A 21,672-nucleotide genomic window follows, 5' to 3' on the forward strand; every position below is an offset into this window, starting at 1 on the left:
CACCTATTGTCTTTAATATTTCAAAATGGCTACCGCTTGTAATTGAGAAGGCAGTGGATGCTTTAAGGGCACCAGTGTCACTGTTAAAGTATAATTAAACGCTAATCGAGAAGTATTATCGATTTTGTTTTTCTTTTAAAACAATCTATTTTCATCCCTGATCTCAATAGTTATAGAATGACAGAGTTATACAGCATGGAAACAGGCCCTTTGGCCCAAGTGGCCCACTGACCAACATGCCCCCATCTACGCTAGTCACAAAGAGTGGTGGGTGTACGGAACGAGCTGCCAGAGGAGGTAGTTGAGGCTGGGACTATCGCAACGTTTAAGAAACAGTTGGACAGGTACATGGATAGGACAGGTTTAGTGGGATATAGGGCAAACACAGGCAGGTGGGACGAGTGTAGATGGGACATGTTGGCCGGTGCGGGCAAGTTGGGGCCTGTTTCCACGCTGTATCACTCTATGACTATAAAAATATAAAAATTAATTAATACAATATATTAATAATCAGTAATACTAGGTAACCAGACCATAACAGTGTAAGACCAATTTGGGCCGAAGGGCCTGTTTCCATGCTGTATGACTCTGTATAAAATAATCTACATAAATCTCTCCCCCTCCCCACCCCACCTCACCTTAAACGTATGTCCTCTGGTCCTCAAGAGAATGCTTAATGTTTTATGTGTCATTCCTAACTGTCACTGTTTGTCATGTTGTCACTTGCGGGCAGAGCACCAAAGCAAATTCCTTGTATGTGAATGCTTGGCCAATAAACGTATTCATTCGGTACCCAGATGTGGCGTCGAAGGACGATAAGCCGAAGTAAAGAAGTCGAAGACAAATAGCCGAACGGAAACAAAGCCGAAACGCCAACGTACCGAAATGGCGTGACGCCTAAAAGCCAACTAACAGAAAGGCTGTGTCGCCTAAAAGCCAATTCACCGAATGCCGCTCAGCCGAAAAGTCAAATAACGGACATGATGTCGCCGGGGGGGGGGGAGGGGCTTGTCAGCGACTGTTTCAGACGCCCGCGTCCATCACATCACTGGCCGGTGGAGACGGGGGGGTGGGGGGCCATTTTCCCATACAAGCCATTATTTGACTTTTCGTCAGAGCGGCATTCGGTTAGTTGGCTTGTAGGCGACGCACCCTTTCGGTTAGTTGGCGTTTCGGCGGAGCGGCGATTGGGTAAGCTGGCTTTTAGGTGCCGCAGTCTATCGGTAAGTTGGCTTCTTGGCGTCGCGCCCTCTCGGTTCGTTGGCGTTTGGGCTTCGTATGCTTTCGGTTATTGGGCGTCTCGGCTTAGTTTCGTTCGGTTATTTGGCTTCCACTTCTTTGTTTCGGCTTCTCGTCCTTCAACGCCACATCCGCACACGATTCATTCATCCATTCGTAGACAAAATTGCTGGAGAAACTCAGCGGGTGCGGCAGCCCCTATGGAGCGAAGGAAATAGGCAACGTTTCGTCCCGAAACGTTGCCTATTTCCTTCGCTCCATAGATGCTGCCGCACCCGCTGAGTTTCTCAAGCAATTTTGTCTATCTTCGATTCTCCAGCATCTGTAGTTCCTTCTTGACCATTCATTCAAGGAATCTTGGTTCACAAGATGGTCAATGTATTGATTGAGAAGGTCGGTCACTCTGAGTGTAGGTCTTACAATGCTTCAATATCACCTCCTCTCACTCATAGGATGTAGAGCACAGCACAGCACAGAACAGAACTCGCTAGAATTTAGAAGATTGAGGGGGGCAGAGAAGGTTCAGCAGACTCGTATAGAAACTTACAAAATTCTTAAGGGGTTGGACAGGCTAGATGCAGGAAGATTGTTCCCGATGTTGGGGAAGTCCAGAACAAGGGGTCACAGTTTAAGGATAAGAGGGAAGTCTTTTAGGACCAAGATGAGAAAAGCATTTTTTACACAGAGAGTGGTGAATCTGTGGAATTCTCTGCCACAGAAGGTAGTTGAGGCCACAGTTCATTGGCTGTATTTAAGAGGGAGTTAGATGTGGCCCTTGTGGCTAACGGGATCAGGGGGTTTGGAGAGACGGCAGGGATGGGATACTGAGTTGGATGATCAGCCATGATCATATTGAATGGCGGTGCAGGCTCGAAGGGCCGAATGGCCTGCTCCTGCACCTATCTTCTATGTTTCTATGTTTCTAACCAATTTGTACTGAATGTATACAGTACATGCTGAGCCTAGTGCAGAAAAAGGAACAGGGTCACGGCCCACAATGTCTGTGCCGAACATGATGCTAAGACAAGGCCATCTCTTATCTGCCTGCATGTGATCCACGTCCTTCCATTCTGATACGATACGACACGCTACGATAGAACTTAATTTATCCCAGGAGGGAAATTGATCTGCCAACAGTCATGAAAACACAACATATACATGAAACATGAAATTAAAGTGACAAGTGCAAAGGATTGGGGCGAGGGGAAGGGGTGAGAGGTGGGGGAGTCAGTCTCAGTCTCAGTCTACCCCACGACAGAAGGGGGAGGAATTGTACAGTTTGATAGCCACAGGGAAGAAGGATCTCCTGTGGCGTTCTGTGCTGCATCTTGGTGGGACCAGTCTGTTGCTGAAGGTGCTCCTCAGGTTGACCAGTGTGTTACGGAGGGGGGTGAGCCGTATTGTCCAGGATGCTCCGCAGTTTTGAGGAGCATCCTCCCCTCCCAGACCACCTCCCGTGAATCCAATTGCAACTCCGCCCCCAAGACGGAGCTGGCAATCCCGATGAGTTTGGTGATCCTGTTAGCAGACCCTGCGCTGATCCAGAAGCCAGGCCCTAGCACAGAGTCTTCATCGGCCTAGGCAGAGCATTCCAGGCACGCACCACTCCCAGAGCCAAAAACATGCTCATACATCCCCTTTACACCTTGCCCCTCTCATGTTAAAGCTATGCACCTCTAGTATTTGATATTTCCAGCCTGGGCTGGACAAATTGCTGGGGAAAGTCAGCGGGTGAGGCAGCATCTATTGAGCGAAGGAATAGGCGACGTTTCGGGTCGAGACCCTTCTTCAGACCTCAAGAAGCAAGGAAGAGGCGGAGACAGTGGTAGAGCTGGGAAGGGGAGGGGAAGGAGGGAGAAAGCAGGGACTACCTGAAATTGGAGAAGTCAATGTTCATACCACTGGGGTGTAAACTGCCTGATGGGAATATGAGGTGCTGCTCCTCCAATTTGCGGTGGGACTCACTCTGGGCACGGAGGAGGACCAGGACAGAAAGGTCGGATTCGGAATGGGAGGGGGAGTTGAAGTGCTGAGCCACCGGGAGATCAGGTTGGTTAATGCGAACTGAGCCCGGGAGAAAAGGTTTTGACTGTCTACCCTGTCTATGCCTCTCATATTTTTATACACTTCTACCAGGTCTCCCCAGGACCTCCGACGTTCCGAAGAAAACAATGCATGTTTGTGCAACTTTCACCCTGTAGCTGATACAGCCTCATCCAGGCATCCTTCTGGGAAACCTAAGATGGACACAAAATGCTGGAGTAACTCAGCGGGACAGGCAGCGTCTCTGGAGAGAAGGAATGGGTGCCGTTTCGGGTCGAGACCCTTCCTCAGACCGAGGGTCAGGGGAGAGGGAGACATGTAGATATGGGAAGGGTGAAGTGTGAAAACGAGAGATCAAAGGGGGATGAAATTCAAGGGAAGCGTAGAATTGTTAGCGGAAGCTGACCACGAAGCGCGGAGATCAAAATTTAAACCCCTGTCCCACGGTACGAGTTCATTCCAAGAGTTCTCCCGAGTTTGCCCTGATTCGAACTGGGAGATTTACGGTAATGGCCACTCGTCGGTACTCGGGGCTCTCGTGGACATTTTTCAACATGTTGAAAAATCTTCACGTGTCTTCCCGTGCTTACCTGCCGTTAGCGAGTCTTCCCGAGTACCTGCCGTTAACGTTACGAGCCGCTAAGAGACGTCCCCGAGCTCCGACGTACCCGCTACGTTCATTCTCCGTGCTTACCACGAGTTTGATTTTTTTTTAAAACTCGGGAGAGCTCTTGGAATGAACTCGTACCGTGAGACGTAGGGCGACTAATCAGGAGGGCAGTCAGATTGGGTAGAGAACCAGGGAGGAAGAGGGATGGCAATAGGAAGATGGAATTATAGGAAGGATGTCAACAAAATAGAGAGAGTACAGAGGAGATTTACTAGAATGTTGCCTGGGTTTCAACAACTAAGTTACAGAGAAAGGTTGAATAAGTTAGGTCTTTATTCTCTGGAGCGCAGAAGGTTAAGGGGGGACTTGATAGAGGTCTTTAAAATGATGAGAGGGATAGACAGAGTTGACGTGGACAAGCTTTTCCCATTGAGAATAGGGAAGATTCAAACAAGAGGACATGACTTCAGAATTAAGGGACAGAAGTTTAGGGGTAACATGAGGGGGAACTTCTTTGCTCAGAGAGTGGTGGCGGTGTGGAATGAGCTTCCAGTGGAAGTGGTGGAGGCAGGTTCGATTTTATCATTTAAAAATAAACTGGATAGGCATATGGACGGGAAAGGAATGGAGGGTTATGGTATGAGTGCAGGTAGATGGGACTAGGGGAGAATACGTGTTCGGCACGGACTTGTAGGGCCAAGATGGCCTGTTTCCGTGCTGTAATTGTTATATGGTTAATAGGTGCAGGAGTAGGCCATTCAGCCCTTCGAGCCAGCACCGCCATTCAATGTGATCATGGCTGATCATCCCCAATCAGTACCCCGTTCCTGCCTTCTCCCCACATCCCCTGACTCCGCTATTTTTAAGAGCCCTATCTAGCTCTCTCTTGAAAGCATCCAGAGAACCGGCCTCCACCGCACATTGCACAGACTCCCCACCCTCTGTGTGCGAGATGGAGAGAGGGAGGGAGAGGGGAAGCAAGGTTTACATGGTTGATTAAATCAACATTCATACCGTTGGGGTGTCAGCTGCCCGAACGAAACGTGAGATGCTGTCCCTTCAATATGAGCTGGGCCTCTTTGTCCTTTGTTTCTGCGGGATAAAGTCAGTGGCCGGTTTACAGCAGGTCCCGAGGTGTGTTCGCGGCTGAGGAGCGGAGGAGAGCCGTTTTGAATGAGAATGCCAGGTTTAAAAATAAACGGGAGGATGTATGGTTAAGCCTGTGCGTAGGTCCTCCTCTCTGCCTTGCTCATGTGATTCTGAGTGAGAGGGGAAAACCGATGCAGTATAAAAGGCCGGTGACAAAGCTCAGGCAGACATTGTGAATCTTTAAAGATAGAGGGATCTAACTCTTCGCCAAGGTAAGCTATGTCAAGTGTGGGTTTTGCTGTGTATTCCTGTCTCTAATCAGCTGCAGCCCTGCAGTTAACACTGTGAGTCTGGCAGCTCGTTTCACCAAGTTACTGTCATTTCCAGTAACCCGCTGAATTCCCCCTCTCCTCCCCCCAGTCTGACTGTCCTTCCCCAACCCACCCCGATCATTTTATCTCTGGTACATGATCTGTCAGCATCCCTGTATCCCCCTCGTAATCACCGCTTCCCCAGCCAACACTGGCCCATTGTGGGCTCCACCCCTCCCCGAGGTCATCAGTTGCCGGCCCTGCCTTGTTCTGGCCTTTTTCCTACCTTCGGTCCCCTCCTCTCCTAGAAACATAGAAAATAGGCGTAGGAGTAGGCCATTCGGCCCTTTGAGCCAGCACCACCATTCAATATGGGTGCTCTGGATGCTTTCAAAAGAGAGCTAGATAGGGCTCTTAAAAAATAGCAGAGTCAAGGGATATGGGGAAAAGGCAGGAACGGGGTACTGATTGGGGATGATCAGCCATGATCACATTGAATGGCGGTGCTGGCTCGAAGGGCCAAATGGCCTCCTCCTGCACCTATTGTCTATTGTCTATTAATATGATCATGGCTGATCATCCACAATCAGTGCCCCGTTCCTGCAGTCTCCCCATATCATTTGATTCCCTTAGCCCTAACAGCTATACCTGACTCTCTCTTTAAAACATCCAGTGAACCGGCTTCCACTGTGGCTTCTGTGGCTGAGAATTCTACAGATTCACAACTCTCTGGGTGAAAAAGCTTTTCCTCATCTCAGTCCTAAATGGCCAACCCCTTATTCTTAAACTGTGGCCCCTGGTCCTGGACTCCCCCCAACATCAGGAACTTTTTTCCTGTATCTAACTTGTTCAATTCCTAAAGAATTGCATATAGACAATAGGTGCAGGAGCAGGCCATTCGGCCCTTCGAGCCAGCACCACCATTCACTGTGATCATGGCCGATCATCCCCAATCAGTACCCCGTTCCTGCCTTCCACCCCATATGTTTCTATAAAATCCCCTTTCGTCCTAAATTCCAGGGAAATTCCCGCCCCTATTTTCAGTCCGGAGAAGTGTCCCGACCCGAAACATCTCCCATCATCAAAGAAATCAAGGGATATGGTGAAAAAGCAGGAACGTGCCACAGTTTAAGAATAAGGGGTAAAACCATTTAGAACGGAGACGAGGAAACACTTTTTCTCACAGAGAGTGGTGAGTCTGTGGAATTCTCTGCCTCAGAGGGCGGTGGAGGCCGGTTCTCTGGATGCTTTCAAGAGAGAGCTAGATAGGGCTCTTAAAGATAGCGGAGTCAGGGGATATGGGGAGAAGGCAGGAACGGGGTACTGATTGTAGAAGATCAGCCATGATCACATTGAATGGCGGTGCTGGTTCGAAGGGCCGAATGGCCAACTCCTGCACCTATTTTTCTATGTTTCCCATGTTTTCTATCCTAGTCCCCCAGAGATGACATGACATGAGAATTAAGGGACTGAAGTTTAGGGGTAACATGAGGGGGAACTTCTTTACTCAGAGAGTGGTGGCTGTGTGGAATGAGCTTCCAGTGAAGGTGGTGGAGGCAGGTTCGTTTCTATCATTTAAAAATAAATTGGATAGTTATATGGACGGGAAGGGAATGGAGGGTTATGATCTGAGCGCAGGTGTATGGGACTAGGGGAGAATACGTGTTCGGCACGGACTAGAAGGGTCGAGATGGCCTGTTTCCGTGCTGTAATTGTTATATGGTTATATGGTAGATGCTGCCCTGACCCGCCGTGTTACTCCGGCACTTTGTGTCTATCTGCAGTGAGTTCCAGCTGGATCCAGAGCCATGGGGGACGAGGAGATTGCAGCTCTCGTTGTGGACAATGGTTCGGGGATGTGCAAGGCAGGCTTCGCTGGAGACGACGCCCCGAGAGCGGTCTTCCCTTCCATCGTGGGCAGACCGCGACATCAGGTACCGTTTACCCTTTGACAGAGTCATACAGCATAGAACCAGGCCCTTCGGCCCAACTTGCCCGCACCTAGCAACATGCCCTACATTCATAGAAAGCCTTTGATAAGGTGCCACACGTGAGGCTGCTAATGAAGATAGACAATAGGTGCCGGACTAGGCCATTCGGCCCTTCGAGCCAGCACCGCCATTCAATGTGATCATGGCTGATCATCCCCAATCAGTACCCCATTCCTGCCTTCTCCCCATATCCCCTGACTCCGCCATCTTTAAGAGCCCTATCTAACTCTGTCTTGAAAGTATCCAGAGAACCGGCCTCCACCGCCCTCTGAGGCAGAGAATTCCACAGACTCACAACCCTCTGTGTGAAAAAGTGCTTCCTCGTCTCAGTTCTAAATGGCTTACCCCTTATTCTTAAACTGTGGCCCCTGGTTCTGGACTCCCCCAACATCGGGAACATGTTTCATGCCTCTAGCGTGTCCAAACCCTTACCAATCTTATATGTTTCAATAAGATTCCCTCTCATCCTTCTAAACTCCAGAGTGTACAAGCCCAGCCGCTCCATTCTCTCAGCATATGACAGTCCCGCCATCTCGGGAATTAACCATGTAAACCTACGCTGCACTCCCTCAATAGCAAGAATGTCCTTCCTCAAATTAGGGGACCAAAATTGCACACAATACTCCAGGTGTGGTCTCACTAGGGCGAGAGCCCACGGTATCAAAGGGCAGATACTAGCATGGATATCAGGTTGGCTGGGTGGCAGAGGGCAAAGAGTGGCAATGAAGGGGGCTTTTTCTGGTTGGCTGCCAGTGACTAGCGGAGTTCCACGAGGGTCGGTGCTGGGGCCGCTAGTCTCTTCACGTTGTACATTAATGATTTGGACGAGGGGATTGAAGGCTTTGTGGATGAGACGAAAATAGGTGGAGGGGCAGGTAGTGTAGAGAAAGCAGGGACTCTGCAGAAGGACTTGGACAGGCTGGGAGAGTGGGCAGAGAAGTGGCAGATGGAATACAGCGTAGCAAAGTGTGGAGTCATGTATTTTGACAGTAGGAATAAAGGCGTAGACTATTTTCTAAATGGGGGGAGAATCCAGAAATCGGAGGTGCAAAGGGACTTGGGAGCGCTGGTGCAGGATTCCCAAAAGGTTAATCTGCAAGTCGAATCGGTAGTAAAGAAAGCAAACTCAATGCTAGCATTTATTTCGAGAGGGCTTAGAAACATAGAAACATAGAATGTTAATGCAGGAGTAGGCCTATAAGGTGCCTTCGAGCCTCAGGCCACATTTATGATATGGCGATCATCCAACTCAGTATGGGCACCATATTCTGAGGATACCCTGATGCCCTGGCCTAGAGAGGGCCACATCTAGGAGGTTTATAGCCAATGAATGAACTACCCTCTGTGGCATTAGAGTTCCAGAGATTCACCACTCTCTGATGAAAAAAAAGTTCTCCTCATCTCGGTTTTTAAAGGCAGTGGGCCTTATACTTAAGCTGGACCCCTTGTCCTGGACTGAACATCGGGGACAATCTTTGAAACTAGAGATTCCTGAATCTTCTGTTATAGAAACAGGGATGTGGATGTGGAGAGGATGCTGGTCAGGCCACATTTGGAATAGAGTCTAGGACTAGAGGTCCCAGACTCAGAATTAAAGTGACTGGCTCTTTTAGGGTCCAGGGGATGAGGTTTAAAGAAAGAAACCATAGAATTAGTAAGTTAACCTAGGAGTAGGCCATTCGGCACTGGGAGTACTGCACCGGAGTTCAAGATGATGAGGGGGGACCTCATTGAAACTCAGTATCCTGTACCTGCTTTTCTAGATGGATGTGATCCCCCCTTAGCCACTAGGGGGAGAGTCTAGGACTAGAGGTCACAGACTCAGAATTAAAGGACGTCCTTTTAGGAAGGAGATGAGAAGAAATGTCTTTAGTCAGAGGGTGGTGAATCTGTGGAATTCTTCCAAAGAAGGTTGTGGAGGCCAACTCAGTGGATATTTTTAAGGCAGAGATAGAAAGATTCTTGATTAGGGAGGATATAGGAAGCTGATCTCCCACTCTGGGCTGGAGAATCTGTGCATTTGCCCGAGCTATTGCTCTCATGATTTTGTACACCTCTTTTAAATAAGAGCACCCGCCATTTCCAAAAGGCAGTGAGGTCTCAACAGGGACTGTCATGTCATCCTATAACATTCTGAAGCCGCGGTCTCCGGTAGGAAAGTGCCGAGTCGGGCGCTCCAAGCCGCTGAGTGTGTTAGACCGTCCCGATGTCGGAGTTTGGATCATCCCGACGATAGGGCCTGTACGTCTGGCCGTCGGTAGCGGCGACTACGGAGGGTTCATGGCCCCGACCACGGGTGAACAAAGGAGGACTGACTGAACTTTGTTGCCTTCCACCACGGTGGTGGATGTTTGTGTTAAATTCTATTGTGTATTGTGTGTTCTTTTTAAGTGTATCGCTGCTGGTAAATTCATTTCACTGCACCTTCGTTGTTTCATGTGACGAATAAATTTGACTTTGACTTTGATCATCGTTGAATACATTAGCGAAGCAGTGGCACTGGTCTCCAACGGGAACGGTGACGGACGCACCACACATCTCTGTCCTCCAGTTCCTGCCGACTTCCGCCGCTGGAAGTATAGGATTTTGGTGTGTGTGTGTGCTTTATCATCGTTCCTTACAATGATACGTGCGGCAGTGATCTCAACTCCTACTGAAGGGTGGATGGCCGTCGGCTCGCTAGGAGCTCATCCGCCCTTTGGATGTTGGAATGTTGAATCAGGAATCAAAATGCTGGAGGACCTCGTGTAGATCAGGCAGCATCTGTGGAGGGAAGTGGATCCAAGGAGAGATAGCTGAATGGATCGCAAATTGGATTCATGGAAGGAAGCAGAGGGTGATGGTGGAAGGTTGTTTCTCGGACTGGAGGCCTGTGACTAGTGGTGTGCCTCAAGGTTCAGTGCTGGGCCCATTACTGTTTGGACATCTACATCAATGCTTTGGATGAGAACATATAGGGCAAGATTAGCAAGTTTGCTGATGATACAAAAGATTTGCCGATAGTGAAGATGGTTGTGAATGATTGCAGCAGGATCTGGATCGATTGGCCAGGTGGGCGGAGGAATGGCTGATGGAATTTAATACAGAGAAGTGTGAGGTGTTGCATTTTGGGACGTCTAACAAGGGCAGGACCTACACAGTGAACGGCAGGCCTCTGGGTAGTGTTGTAGAGCAGAGGGGTCTAGCAGTACAGGTGCATGGTTTCTTGAAGGTGGAGTCGCAGGCTTTTGGCATTTTGGCCTTCATCAGTAAGTGTAGTGAGTATAGAAGTTGGGAGGTCATGTTGCAGTTGTATAAGACGTTGGTGAGACCGCATTTAGAATATTGTGTTCAGTTCTGGGCCCCATGTTATAGGAAAGATATTGTCTTAGTTTGAAAGGGTTCAGAAAAGATTTACAAGGATGTTGCCAGGACTAGAGGGTGCGAGCTATCAGGAGAGGTTGAGTAGGCTGGGTCTCTATTCCTTGGAGCTCAGGAGGGTGAGGGGTGATCTTATAGAGGTGTATAAAGTCACGAGAAGAATAGATCGGGTAGATGCACAGAGACTTTTGCCCAGAGTAGGGGAATCAAGGACCAGAGGACATAGGTTCAAGGTGAAGGGGAAAAGATTTAATGGGAACTTTTTCACACAAAGGGTGGTGGGTGTATGGAACAAGCTGCCAGAGGAGGTAGTTGAGGCCGGGACTATCCCAACGTTTACAAAGCAGTTACACAGGTACATGGATAGGACAAGTTTGGAGGGATATGGACCAAGGGCAGGCAGGTGGGACTAGTGTAGCTGGGACATTGTTGGCCGGGGTGGGCAAGTTGGGCCGAAGGGCCTGTTTCCACGCTGTATCACTCTCTGACTCTATGGGCAGGTGACATATCAGATACAATGTGCTGGAGTAACTCACCAGGACAGTGGGACTAGTGTAGCTGGGACATTGTGGGCCAGTGTGGGCAAGGTGGGCCGAAGGGCCTGTTTCCACGCTGTATCACTCCATGACTTTTGGTTTCATGTGGACCATTTTAGGTACGGGGTATGAATTGCAGAGACATTTTCTCTCCCCTCACTGGAAACAACCTGTTCAACAGAAGATGTGAACTTGTAAATGAGATTGCAAGATTGGATTAGATTGGGTTGCTAGGCAACTGATCACTGAAATGGTGTTCTCTACAATTAACATCTCATTTCTGGGCCAAAGTTCCTAAAATGCACGCTCTTAAAATGAAGGTAGAGGAATCTAATCTTTAATTTAAAATGATTTCGCTTCCAAAATCTGAAGTTTGGACTGGACATTGATGGTAGTCATTTTTCTTTATGGAAAATAACAAACGTTCCCAAACCGGGTTTTCCCAATGAATTAATCTTCTTGCTTCTTGCGAATGAAACATCAATAAACCAAAGGAATAGTTGGATCTCGAGCCGGGTGTTGAGCAGCCAGGTTGTTGCCTCTGTTGGCGTCAATGTCTGCCAGGCCCTGACACAGCTCCATTTGGTGGGTGGTAGAGCGGGCACCCAGAGATGACATGGTTGGCTGTCTGTTGTTCTGTTCCCACATTCACAGGCTGGGCTCTGGCGGAGGGAGCCCCCATCTCCACACGCTGGCGTTGAAACGCCCAACTCCAGTACCAAGTCTGTTGAGCTTCACCCATGCTCCTCTGGGGAGCTCAGGCCCTGGACAGCTTTTATCTGGTGAAGTGATGTCGCTGTGTAATGGAGATGAGGTTGCCTTCCACTCCTGTGACCACACGGTGGCTATCCAGCGTGCTTCTGTCCCAGTTGGCTGGATGGATGCTGAGATGAATGAATGAATGAATGAATGAATGCATGAATTAATACATGATTGAATGGATGAATGAATGAATGAATGAATGTATGCTTGAATGGATGAATGTATGTATGTATGAATGAATGAATGATTGTATGCATGAATGAACAGCTGGTACAGCAGGCAGTGAAGAATGAATGAATGAATGAATGAACAGCTGGTACAGCAGGCAGTGAAGAAAGCGAATGGCATGTTGGCCTTCTTAACAAGAGTGTAGGAGCAAAGAGGTCCTTCTGCAGTTGTACAGGGCCCTAGTGAGACCACACCTGGAGTATTGTGTGCCGTTTTGGTCCCCTAATTTGAGGAAGGACATTCTTACTATTGAGGGAGTGCAGCGTAGGTTCACCAGGTTAATTCCCAGGATGGCGGGACTGTCACATGCTGAGAGAATGGAGTGGCTGGGCTTGTACACTCTGGAGTTTAGAAGGATGAGAGGATATCTTATTAAAACATATAAGATTATTAAGGGTTTGGACACACTAGAGGCAGGAAACATGGTCCTGATGTTGGGGGAGTCCAGAACCAGGGACAACAGTTTAAGAATAAGGGGTAAGCCATTAAGAACGGAGATGAGGAAACACTCTTTCACACAGAGTTGTGAGTCTGTGGAATTCTCTGCCTCAGAGGGCGTTGGAGGCCGGTTCTCTGGATACTTTCAAGAGAGCTATATAGGGCTCTTCAAGATAGCGGAGTCAGGGGATATGGGGAGAAGGCAGGAACGGGGTACTGATTGGGGATGATCAGCGATGATCACATTGAATGGCAGTGCTGGCTCAAAGGGCCGAATGGCCTACTCCTGCACCTAGAAGCACTGTAACATAGAAACATAGAAATTAGGTGCAGGAATAGGCCATTCGGCCCTTCGAGCCTGCACCGCCATTTAATATGATCATGGCTGATCATCCAACTCAGTATCACGTACCTGCCTTCTCTCCATACCCCCTGATCCCCTTAGCCACAAGGGCCACATCTAACTCCCTCTTAAATATAGCCAATGAACTGGCCTCAACTACCCTCTGTGGCAGAGAGTTCCAGAGATTCACCACTCTCTGTGTGAAAAAAGTTTTTCTCATCTCGGTTTTAAAGGATTTCCCCCTTATCCTTAAGCTGTGACCCCTTGGCCTGGACTTCCCCAACATCGGGAACAATCTTCCTGCATCTAGCCTGTCCAACCCCTTAAGAATTTTGTAAGTTTCTATAAGATCCCCTCTCAATCTCCTAAATTCTAGAGAGTATAAACCAAGTCTATCCAGTCCTTCTTCATAAGACAGTCCTGACATCCCAGGAATCAGTCTGGTGAACCTTCTCTGCACTCCCTCTATGGCAATAATGTCCTTCCTCAGATTTGGAGACCAAAACTGTACGCAATACTCCAGGTGTGGTCTCACCAAGACCCTGTACAACTGCAGTAGAACCTCCCTGCTCCTATACTCAAATCCTTTTGCTATGAAAGCTAACATATCATATGGGCCAGGAAGACATGATTTCATCTTTACAAGACTTTGGTTCGGCTGTGTTTTGAGTATTCTGGCCACTCTCATGATAAAAAGGACATAGAGGCTTCGGAGAGAGTGCAGAAAAGGTTTTATCAAAGTGCTCCCTGAATTCCAGGGTATTAGCTATAAGGATGGTAGACACAAAATGCTGAAGGAACTCAGCGGGTGAGGCAACATCTCTGGAGAGAAGGAATGGGCGATGTTTCGGGTCGAGACCCTTCTTCAGACGGGTTAGGGTTAGGGTTAGTCTGAAGAAGGGCCTCGACCCGAAACGTCGCCCATTCCTTCTCTCCAGAGATGCTGCCGGTCCCGCCGAGTTACTCCAGCACTTTGTGTCGACCTTCGATTTAAACCAGCATCTGCAGTTCTTACTTACACACCTATAAGGACGGGTCGGACAAACTTGGATTGTTTGTCTCTGGAACGTCAGAGGTCGAGGGGGGACCTGATAGAGTTATGTCACTGTATGTCATGTTGTCACTTGCGGGCGGAGCACCAAGGCAAATTCCTTGTATGTGAATACTTGGCCAATAAACGTTTTCATTCATTCATTCATTCATAGGAAAGGCATAGATAGAGTAGACAATCAGAACCTTTTTTCGCCAGGGTGGAAATTTCAAGGATAAGAGGGCATAACTTTAAGGTAAGAAGAGGCAACGTTTAAAGGAGATGTGCGGGGCAGGTTTTATTTACACAGAGGGTGGTGGGTGCCTGGAACGCGCTGCCAGGGGTGGGGGTGGAGGCAGATATGATAGTGGCATTTAAGTGTTAAATAGGCATATGGTTATGCAGGGAATGGAGGGATATTGATCACATGTAGGTAGAGGAAATTAATTTAACTTGGCCTTATATTCGGCATGGACATTGTGGGCAGTTCCTGTGCTGGACTGTTAGTGTCATAGAGTGGTACAGCGTGGAAACAGGCCCTTCGGCCCAATTTTCCCACACCGGCCAACATGTCCCAGCTGCACTAGTTCCACCTGCCTGCATTTGATCCATATCCCTCCAAACCTGTCCTATCTACGTACATGTCTAACTATTGCTTAAACATTGGGATAGTTCCTGCCTCAACTCCCTCCTTCACCTTAAACCTATGTCCTCTGGTCCTTAATTCACCTACTCTGGGCAAGAGACTCTGTACATCTACCCGATCTATAGAAACGTGGAAAATAGGTGCAGGAGTAAGCCATTTGGAACGGGGACGAGGAAACACTTTTTCCTCACAGAGAGTGGTGAGTCTGTGGAATTCTCTGCCTCAGAGGGCGGTGGAGGCAGGTTCTCTAGATGCTTTCAAGAGAGAGCTAGATAGGGCTCTTAAAGATAGAAACGGGGTACTGATTGGGGATGATCAGCCATGATCACATTGAATGGCTCGAAGGGCCTACTCCTGCACCTATTGTCTATTTTACTATGACTCTGATGGTACTATGACCTTATGAGACTATGACCTTATGACATGATGATCTTATGACACTATGACCTTATGATACTATGACCTTATGACCCTATGTCCTTATGACCCTATGCCCTTATGACCCTATGACCTTATGACTATGACCTTATGGCACTATGACCTTATGACCCTATGCACTATGACCTTATGATACTATGACCTTATGACCCTATGACCGTATGACACTATGACCTTATGACACTATGACCTTATGACCTATGACCTTATGACCCTATGACCTTATGACACTATGACCTTATGACACTATGACCTTATGACACTATGACCTTATGACATGACCTTATGACATTATGACACGATGACCTCATGACACTATGACCGTATGACCCTATGACCTTCTATGACCTTCTGACCATGCAGTGGGATGATGGTGACTGTGTTTTGTTCCTAATTTCAGGGCGTGATGGTGGGGATGGGCCAGAAGGACAGCTACGTTGGTGACGAGGCGCAGAGCAAGAGGGGAATCCTGACGCTGAAGTACCCCATTGAGCACGGGATCGTGACCAACTGGGACGACATGGAGAAGATCTGGCACCACACCTTCTACAACGAGCTGCGCGTGGCCCCCGAGGAGCACCCAGTGCTGCTGACCGAGGCCCCCCTCAACCCCAAGGCCAACCGGGAGAAGATGACCCAGATCATGTTCGAGACCTTCAACGCGCCCGCCATGTACGTGTCCATCCAGGCCGTGCTGTCCCTGTACGCCTCGGGCCGCACCACCGGCATCGTGCTGGACTCGGGCGACGGGGTGACCCACACCGTGCCCATCTACGAGGGCTACGCCCTGCCCCACGCCATCCTGCGGCTGGACCTGGCCGGACGCGACCTGACGGACTACCTGACCAAGGTGATGACGGAGCGCGGCTACTCCTTCACCACCACGGCCGAGCGGGAGATCGTGCGGGACGTCAAGGAGAAGCTGTGCTACGTGGCGCTGGACTTCGAGGCCGAGATGGCCCTGGCCGCCTCCTCCTCCACCCTGGAGAAGAGCTACGAGCTGCCCGACGGCCAGGTCATCACCATCGGCAACGAGCGCTTCCGCTGCCCCGAGGCCCTCTTCCAGCCCTCCTTCCTGGGCATGGAGACCACCGGCATCCACGAGACCACCTACAACAGCATCATGAAGTGCGACATCGACATCAGGCGCGACCTGTACGCCAACATCGTCCTCTCCGGCGGCTCCACCATGTACCCGGGCATCGCCGACCGCATGCAGAGGGAGATCACCGCCCTGGCGCCCGCCACCATGAAGATCAAGATCATCGCCCCTCCCGAGAGGAAGTACTCCGTGTGGATTGGCGGCTCCATCTTGGCCTCCCTCTCCACCTTCCAGCAGATGTGGATCACCAAGCAGGAGTACGATGAGTCTGGCCCCTCCATCGTGCACCGCAAGTGCTTCTAAAGGTCGCCTAACAAATGCAGGAACCCAGTTTCATGTTCGCCTACTGCACACCACAGATATGATAAACTATATACAAGACATCTCCCTTTGTCCTCTGCAGCGCCCACTGCTGCACGGGAGGAGCAACGAGTCCTCCCACCCCACACAGTCCACCAAACATCACACCCAGGCTATGTCCACACGGAAAGCTATCCTCATGGAGTGATACAGCCTGGAAACAGGCCCTTCGGCCCAACTTGCCCACACCGACCAACATGCCCCCATCTACACTAGTCCCACCTGCCTGCATTTGGCCCGCAATCCCTCTAAACTTTTCCCATCCACATTCCAGTCAAATGTCTTGCAAATGTTGTTATGATATCTAAAATGTTACAGTATCTACCCAATGGAATTTCCTTGTTTAAGTCCTCGGAGCAGAATTAGGCCATTCAGCCCATCGAGTCCACTGATCTATCTTACGCTCTCAATCCCATTCCACTGCCTTCTCCTCATATTAATAGACAATAGACAATAGGTGCAGGAGTAGGCCATTTGGCCCTTCGAGCCAGCACCGCCATTCAATGTGATCATGGCTGATCATCCACAATCAGTACCCCGTTCCTGCCTTCTCCCCATTTCACCTGACTCCGCTATTTTTAAGTCCTATCTAGCTCTCTCTTGAAAGCATCCAGAGAACTGGCAGAGAATTCCACAGACACCCTTTGACACCCGTACTAATCAAGAATTTATCTATCTCTGCTTTAAAAATACCCACTGACTTGGCCTCCACCGCCATCTGTGGCAATGAGTTCCGCAGATTCACCACCCTCTGAATAAAGAAATTCCTCCTCATCTCCTTTCTAAAAGAACGTCCTTTAATTCTGAGGCTGTGACCTCTGGTCCTAGATTGTCCCATTAGGGGAAACATCCTCTCCACATCCACTCTATCCAGGCCTTTCACTATACTGTCCCAATTTCAAGTTCAAATGAGGAGGTGGAGGGGGGGGAGACATCAGTTTCAATGAGGTGTCCCCCTCATCCTTCTAAGCTCCACCCAGTGCCGTCAAACGCTCATCGTGTATTTCCTTGTTTAAGTCCTCGGAAGCAGAATTAGGCCATTCAGCCCATCGAGTCCACTGATCTATCCCACTTATTCCTGGTGGACAAAAATGCTGGAGAAACTCAGCGGGTGAGACAGCATCTATGGAGCGAAGGAAATAGCTCCATTGTCAGGGTGAGACTCGGCACAAATTGGTGGAACAGCGCCTCATATTTCGCTTGGGCAGCTTACACTCCAGTATGAACATTGACTTCTCCAACTTCAGATAGCCCTTGCTTTCCCTCTCTCTCCATCCCCCCCCCCCCTTCCCAGTTCTCCCACCAGTCTTACCGTCTCCGCCTACATTCTATCTCTGTCCCGCCCCCTCCGCTGACATCAGTCTGAAGAAGGGCCTCGACCCGAAACGTCACCCATTCCTTCTCTCCAGAGATGCCGCCTGTCCCGCTGAGTTACTCCAGCGTCTTGTGTCTACCTTGGATTTTCTCATAGTTTGCTCCCACAGTCCACAGACGTACAGGTTTGAGGTCAATTGGCTTCGGTAGAAAAATTGTAAACTTGTTCCCAGCGTGCAGGATAGTGGTAGTGTACGGGGTGATTGCTGGCCGGCGCAGAATCAGGTGGACCAAAGGGCATGTTTCTATGCTGTATCTCTAAACGAATCCAAACTAAATAAGACTATTTGCTTATCCCTGGTGCTGTATCTCTAAAGTCTAAAGTAAAGTCTAATAAACCTATTTCAGACTAGTTAATCTCATTTCCAGAAGAGTTTGGCAACAAGGTTTTGTTGTGTAAATGCTATATGTTGTTGGATTTTGTACTGAAAAGTACTTCCCAAGTGGGATTGGGGAATGCGATCATTCCATGCCAATTGCTGCTGTTCGGCACAGTAATAAGTAATTCCCAATTTAGTTCCAATAGACAATAGGTGAAGGAGTAGGGTATTCGGCCCTTCGAGCCAGCACCGCCATTCAATGTGTTCATGGCTGATCATCCCCAATCAGTACCCCGTTCCTGCCTTCTCCCCATATCCCCTGACTCCGCTATCTTCAAGAGCCCTATCTAGCTCTGTCTTGAAAGTATTCAGAGAACCGGCCTCCACCACCCTCTGAGGCAGAGAATTCCACAGACTCACAACTTCCTGTGTGAAAAAGTGTTTCCTCGTCTCCGTTCTAAATGGCTTACTCCTTATTCTTGAACTGTGGCCCCTGGTTCTGGACTCCCCCAACATCGGGAACTCCAAACCCTCTCATCCTTCCAAATTCCAGAGTGTACAAGCTCAGCCGCTCTATTCTCTCAGCATATGACAGTCCCACCATCCCGGGAATTAACCTTGTAAACCTACGCTGCACTCCCTCAATAGCAAGAATGTCCTTACTCAAATTTGGGGACACAATACTCAAGGTGTGGGCTCACTAGGACCCTGTACAACTGCAGAAGGACCTATTTACTCCTGTACTCAACTCCTCTTGTTATGAAGCCCAACTAGCTTTCTTCACTGCCTGCTGTACCTGCATGCATACTTTCATTGACTGATGAACAAGGACCCCCAGATCCCATTGTCCTTCCCCTTTTCCCCTAGTTCCCTATCACACACCATAATTGTTCTTTTAATTCGAATGGAATGATTCTAGAAATGAAGACACAACAGTGGCTCAGCAGTAGAGCCCCTTCTTGCAACGCCAGAGACCCAGGTTCGATCCCAACTACCGGTGCTTGCCTGAACGGAGTTTGCACGTTCTCCCCGTGACCTGCGTGGGTTTCCTCCAAGATCTTTGGCTTCCACCCACACTCCAAAGACGTGCAGGTTTGTAGGTTGACACAAAACGCTGGAGTAACCCAGCGGGACAGGCAGCATCTCTGGATAAAAGGAATGGGTGACGTTTCGGGTCGAGACCCTGCTTCAGGCACGACCTGAAACGTCACCTATTCCTACTATCTGAAGATACTGCCAGTACCGCTGAGTTACTCCAGCATTTTGTGTCCATCTTTGGTGTAAACCATCATCTGCAGTTCCTTCCAACAGATTTGTAGGTTAATTGGCTAGGTATAAAGATAAATTGCCCCTTAGTGTGATAATAGACAATAGGTGCAGGAGTAGGCCATTCGGCCCTTCGAGCCAGCACCGCCATTCAATGTGATCATGGCTGATCATCCCCAAACAGTATCCCGTTCCTGCCTTCTCCCCATATCCCCTGACTCCGCTATTTCTAAGAGCCCTATCTAGCTCTCTCTTGAAAGTATCCAGAGAACCGGCCTCCACCTTGAGGCAGAGAATTCCACAGACTCACAACTCTCTGTGTGAAAAAGTGTTTCCTCATCTCCGTTCTAAATGACTTACCCCTTATTCTTGAACTGTGGCCCCTGGTTCTGGACTCCCCCAACATCAGGAACATGTTTCCTGCCTCTAGCATGTTCAAACCCTTAACAATCGTATATGTTTCAATGAGATCCCCTCTCAATAGACAATAGACAATAGGTTCAGGAGTAGGCCATTTGGCCCTTCGAGCCAATGGCTGATCATTCCCAATCAGTACCCCATTCCTGCCTTCTCCCCATACCTCACCCTTCTAAACTCCAGAGTGTACAAGCCCAGCTGCTCCATTCTCTCAGCATATGACAGTCCCGCCATCCCGGGAATTAACCTTGTAAACCTTGGCAGAGAATTCCACAGACTGTGTGTAGGATAGTGTTCACGTGCGTGGATCGCTGGTCGGTGGGGATCGCTGGTCGGTGCGGACTTGGTGTGCCGAGTTTCACAAAATTCAACGAAAGTTCAGTTTGTCCCCTCTCAATCCGCATGCATTAAGTTCTACTGCATCTCCTCTTCTGCAATAGAAAGGTGAATCTGCTCGACACCAACTAGTTGTTGATAATTGTGGTCCATTCTGCATTGTTCTCCAGTTGAATATTGTACAAGTGTTGCTCTTTAACGTTGCCATTTGCTTGACTCCTCTTCCAAACGCCACGTCATTTGTGCTTTTGTGAACTAATGTTCTTGTTAGATGCCCAAATCTGAAGGGTTGTCCAAACAAAATCTGTAATAGGTGTCAATCAAACATGAAAGTGTACATAAAAAAATAAAAGAAATCGCACTGGTCCATGTTATTTCCCGTCTCGCCAAAGCATTATTTTAAGGGTGGCGCAGCGGTAGAGTTGCCGCCTAACAGGGCTTGCAACGGCAGAGACCCGGGTTCGATCCCGACTACGGGTGCAGCCTGCATGGAGTTTGTACGCTCTCCCCGTGACCTGCGCGGGTTTTCTCCGAGATCTCCGGTTTCCTCCCACACTCCAAAGACGTGCGGGTTCGTAGGCTAATTGGTGTAAATTGTCCCAAGTGTGTGTAGGATAGTGTTATGCCCCTGTCCCACTTAGGAAACCTGAACGGAAACCTCTGGAGACTTTGCGCCCCGCCCAAGGTTTCCGTGCGGTTCCCGGAGGTTGCAGGTGGTTGCCGGAGGTTGCAGGTCATGGAAGCAGGTAGGGAGACTGACAAAAAACCTCCGGGAACCTCTGGGAACCGCACGGAAACCTTGGGTGGGGCGCAAAGTCTCCAGAGGTTTCCGTTCAGGTTTCCTAAGTGGGACAGGGGCATTAGTGTGCGGGGATCGCTGGTCAGTGGGGACTCGGTGGGCCGAAGGGCCCGTTTCCGCACTGTATCTCTAAACTTTTGATTGTAATTATTGAAACGATGCAGTTTCTTTGGAGCAGAGGGCACAAGTGGTTGACTAATCTTCTTGAATTTTTTGAAGAGGTTACTAGGGAAATTGATGAGGGTAAAGCAGTGGATGTTGTATATATGGACTTCAGTAAGGCCTTTGACAAGGTTCCTCTCGGAAGGTTGGTTAAGAAGGTTCAATGGTTGGGGATTAATGGTGGAGTAGCAAGATGGATTCAACAGTGGCTGAATGGGAGATGCCAGAGAGTATTGGTGGATGGTTATTTGTCAGGTTGGAGGCCAGTGACTAGTGGGGTGCCACAAGGATCTGTGTTGGGTCCACTGTTGTTTGTCATGTACATCAATGACCTGGATGATGGTGTGGTAAATTGGATTAGTAAGTATGCAGATGATACTAAGATAGGTGGGGTTGTGGATAATGATTTTCAAAGTCTACAGAAAGATTTATGCCAGTTGGAAGAGTGGGCTAAAATATGGCAGATGGAGTT

General features: G+C 49.0%; 2 protein-coding genes across 3 annotated transcripts in view; one reads left to right on the forward strand and one right to left on the reverse strand.

Moving 5' to 3' along the window:
- LOC129694225 (cathelicidin-related peptide Pt_CRAMP2-like) overlaps window positions 1–5,042 on the reverse strand; it is a 29,482-nt gene extending 24,440 nt beyond the window's left edge. The window contains exon 1 of one of the 2 annotated variants that reach the window (XM_055630941.1): window positions 4,907–5,042. The gene's annotated coding sequence lies outside the window, so the exon portion shown is untranslated. The remainder of the gene's footprint in view (window positions 1–4,906) is intronic. The other variant, XM_055630942.1, reaches the window with a different exon arrangement.
- Window positions 5,043–5,066: 24 nt separating this feature from the next.
- On the forward strand, window positions 5,067–20,613 carry LOC129694224 (actin-2-like). Its single transcript, XM_055630940.1, has 3 exons — window positions 5,067–5,253; window positions 7,077–7,226; window positions 15,465–20,613. Exons 2-3 carry the CDS (start codon window positions 7,101–7,103, stop codon window positions 16,467–16,469), a joined length of 1,131 nt encoding a protein of 376 aa, XP_055486915.1. The 5' UTR covers window positions 5,067–5,253; window positions 7,077–7,100; the 3' UTR covers window positions 16,470–20,613.
- Window positions 20,614–21,672: the final 1,059 nt, after the last annotated feature.

Source organism: Leucoraja erinacea, unplaced genomic scaffold, assembly GCF_028641065.1.
Source record: "Leucoraja erinacea ecotype New England unplaced genomic scaffold, Leri_hhj_1 Leri_583S, whole genome shotgun sequence".
In the NCBI taxonomy this organism is placed as follows: Eukaryota; Metazoa; Chordata; class Chondrichthyes; order Rajiformes; family Rajidae; genus Leucoraja; species Leucoraja erinaceus.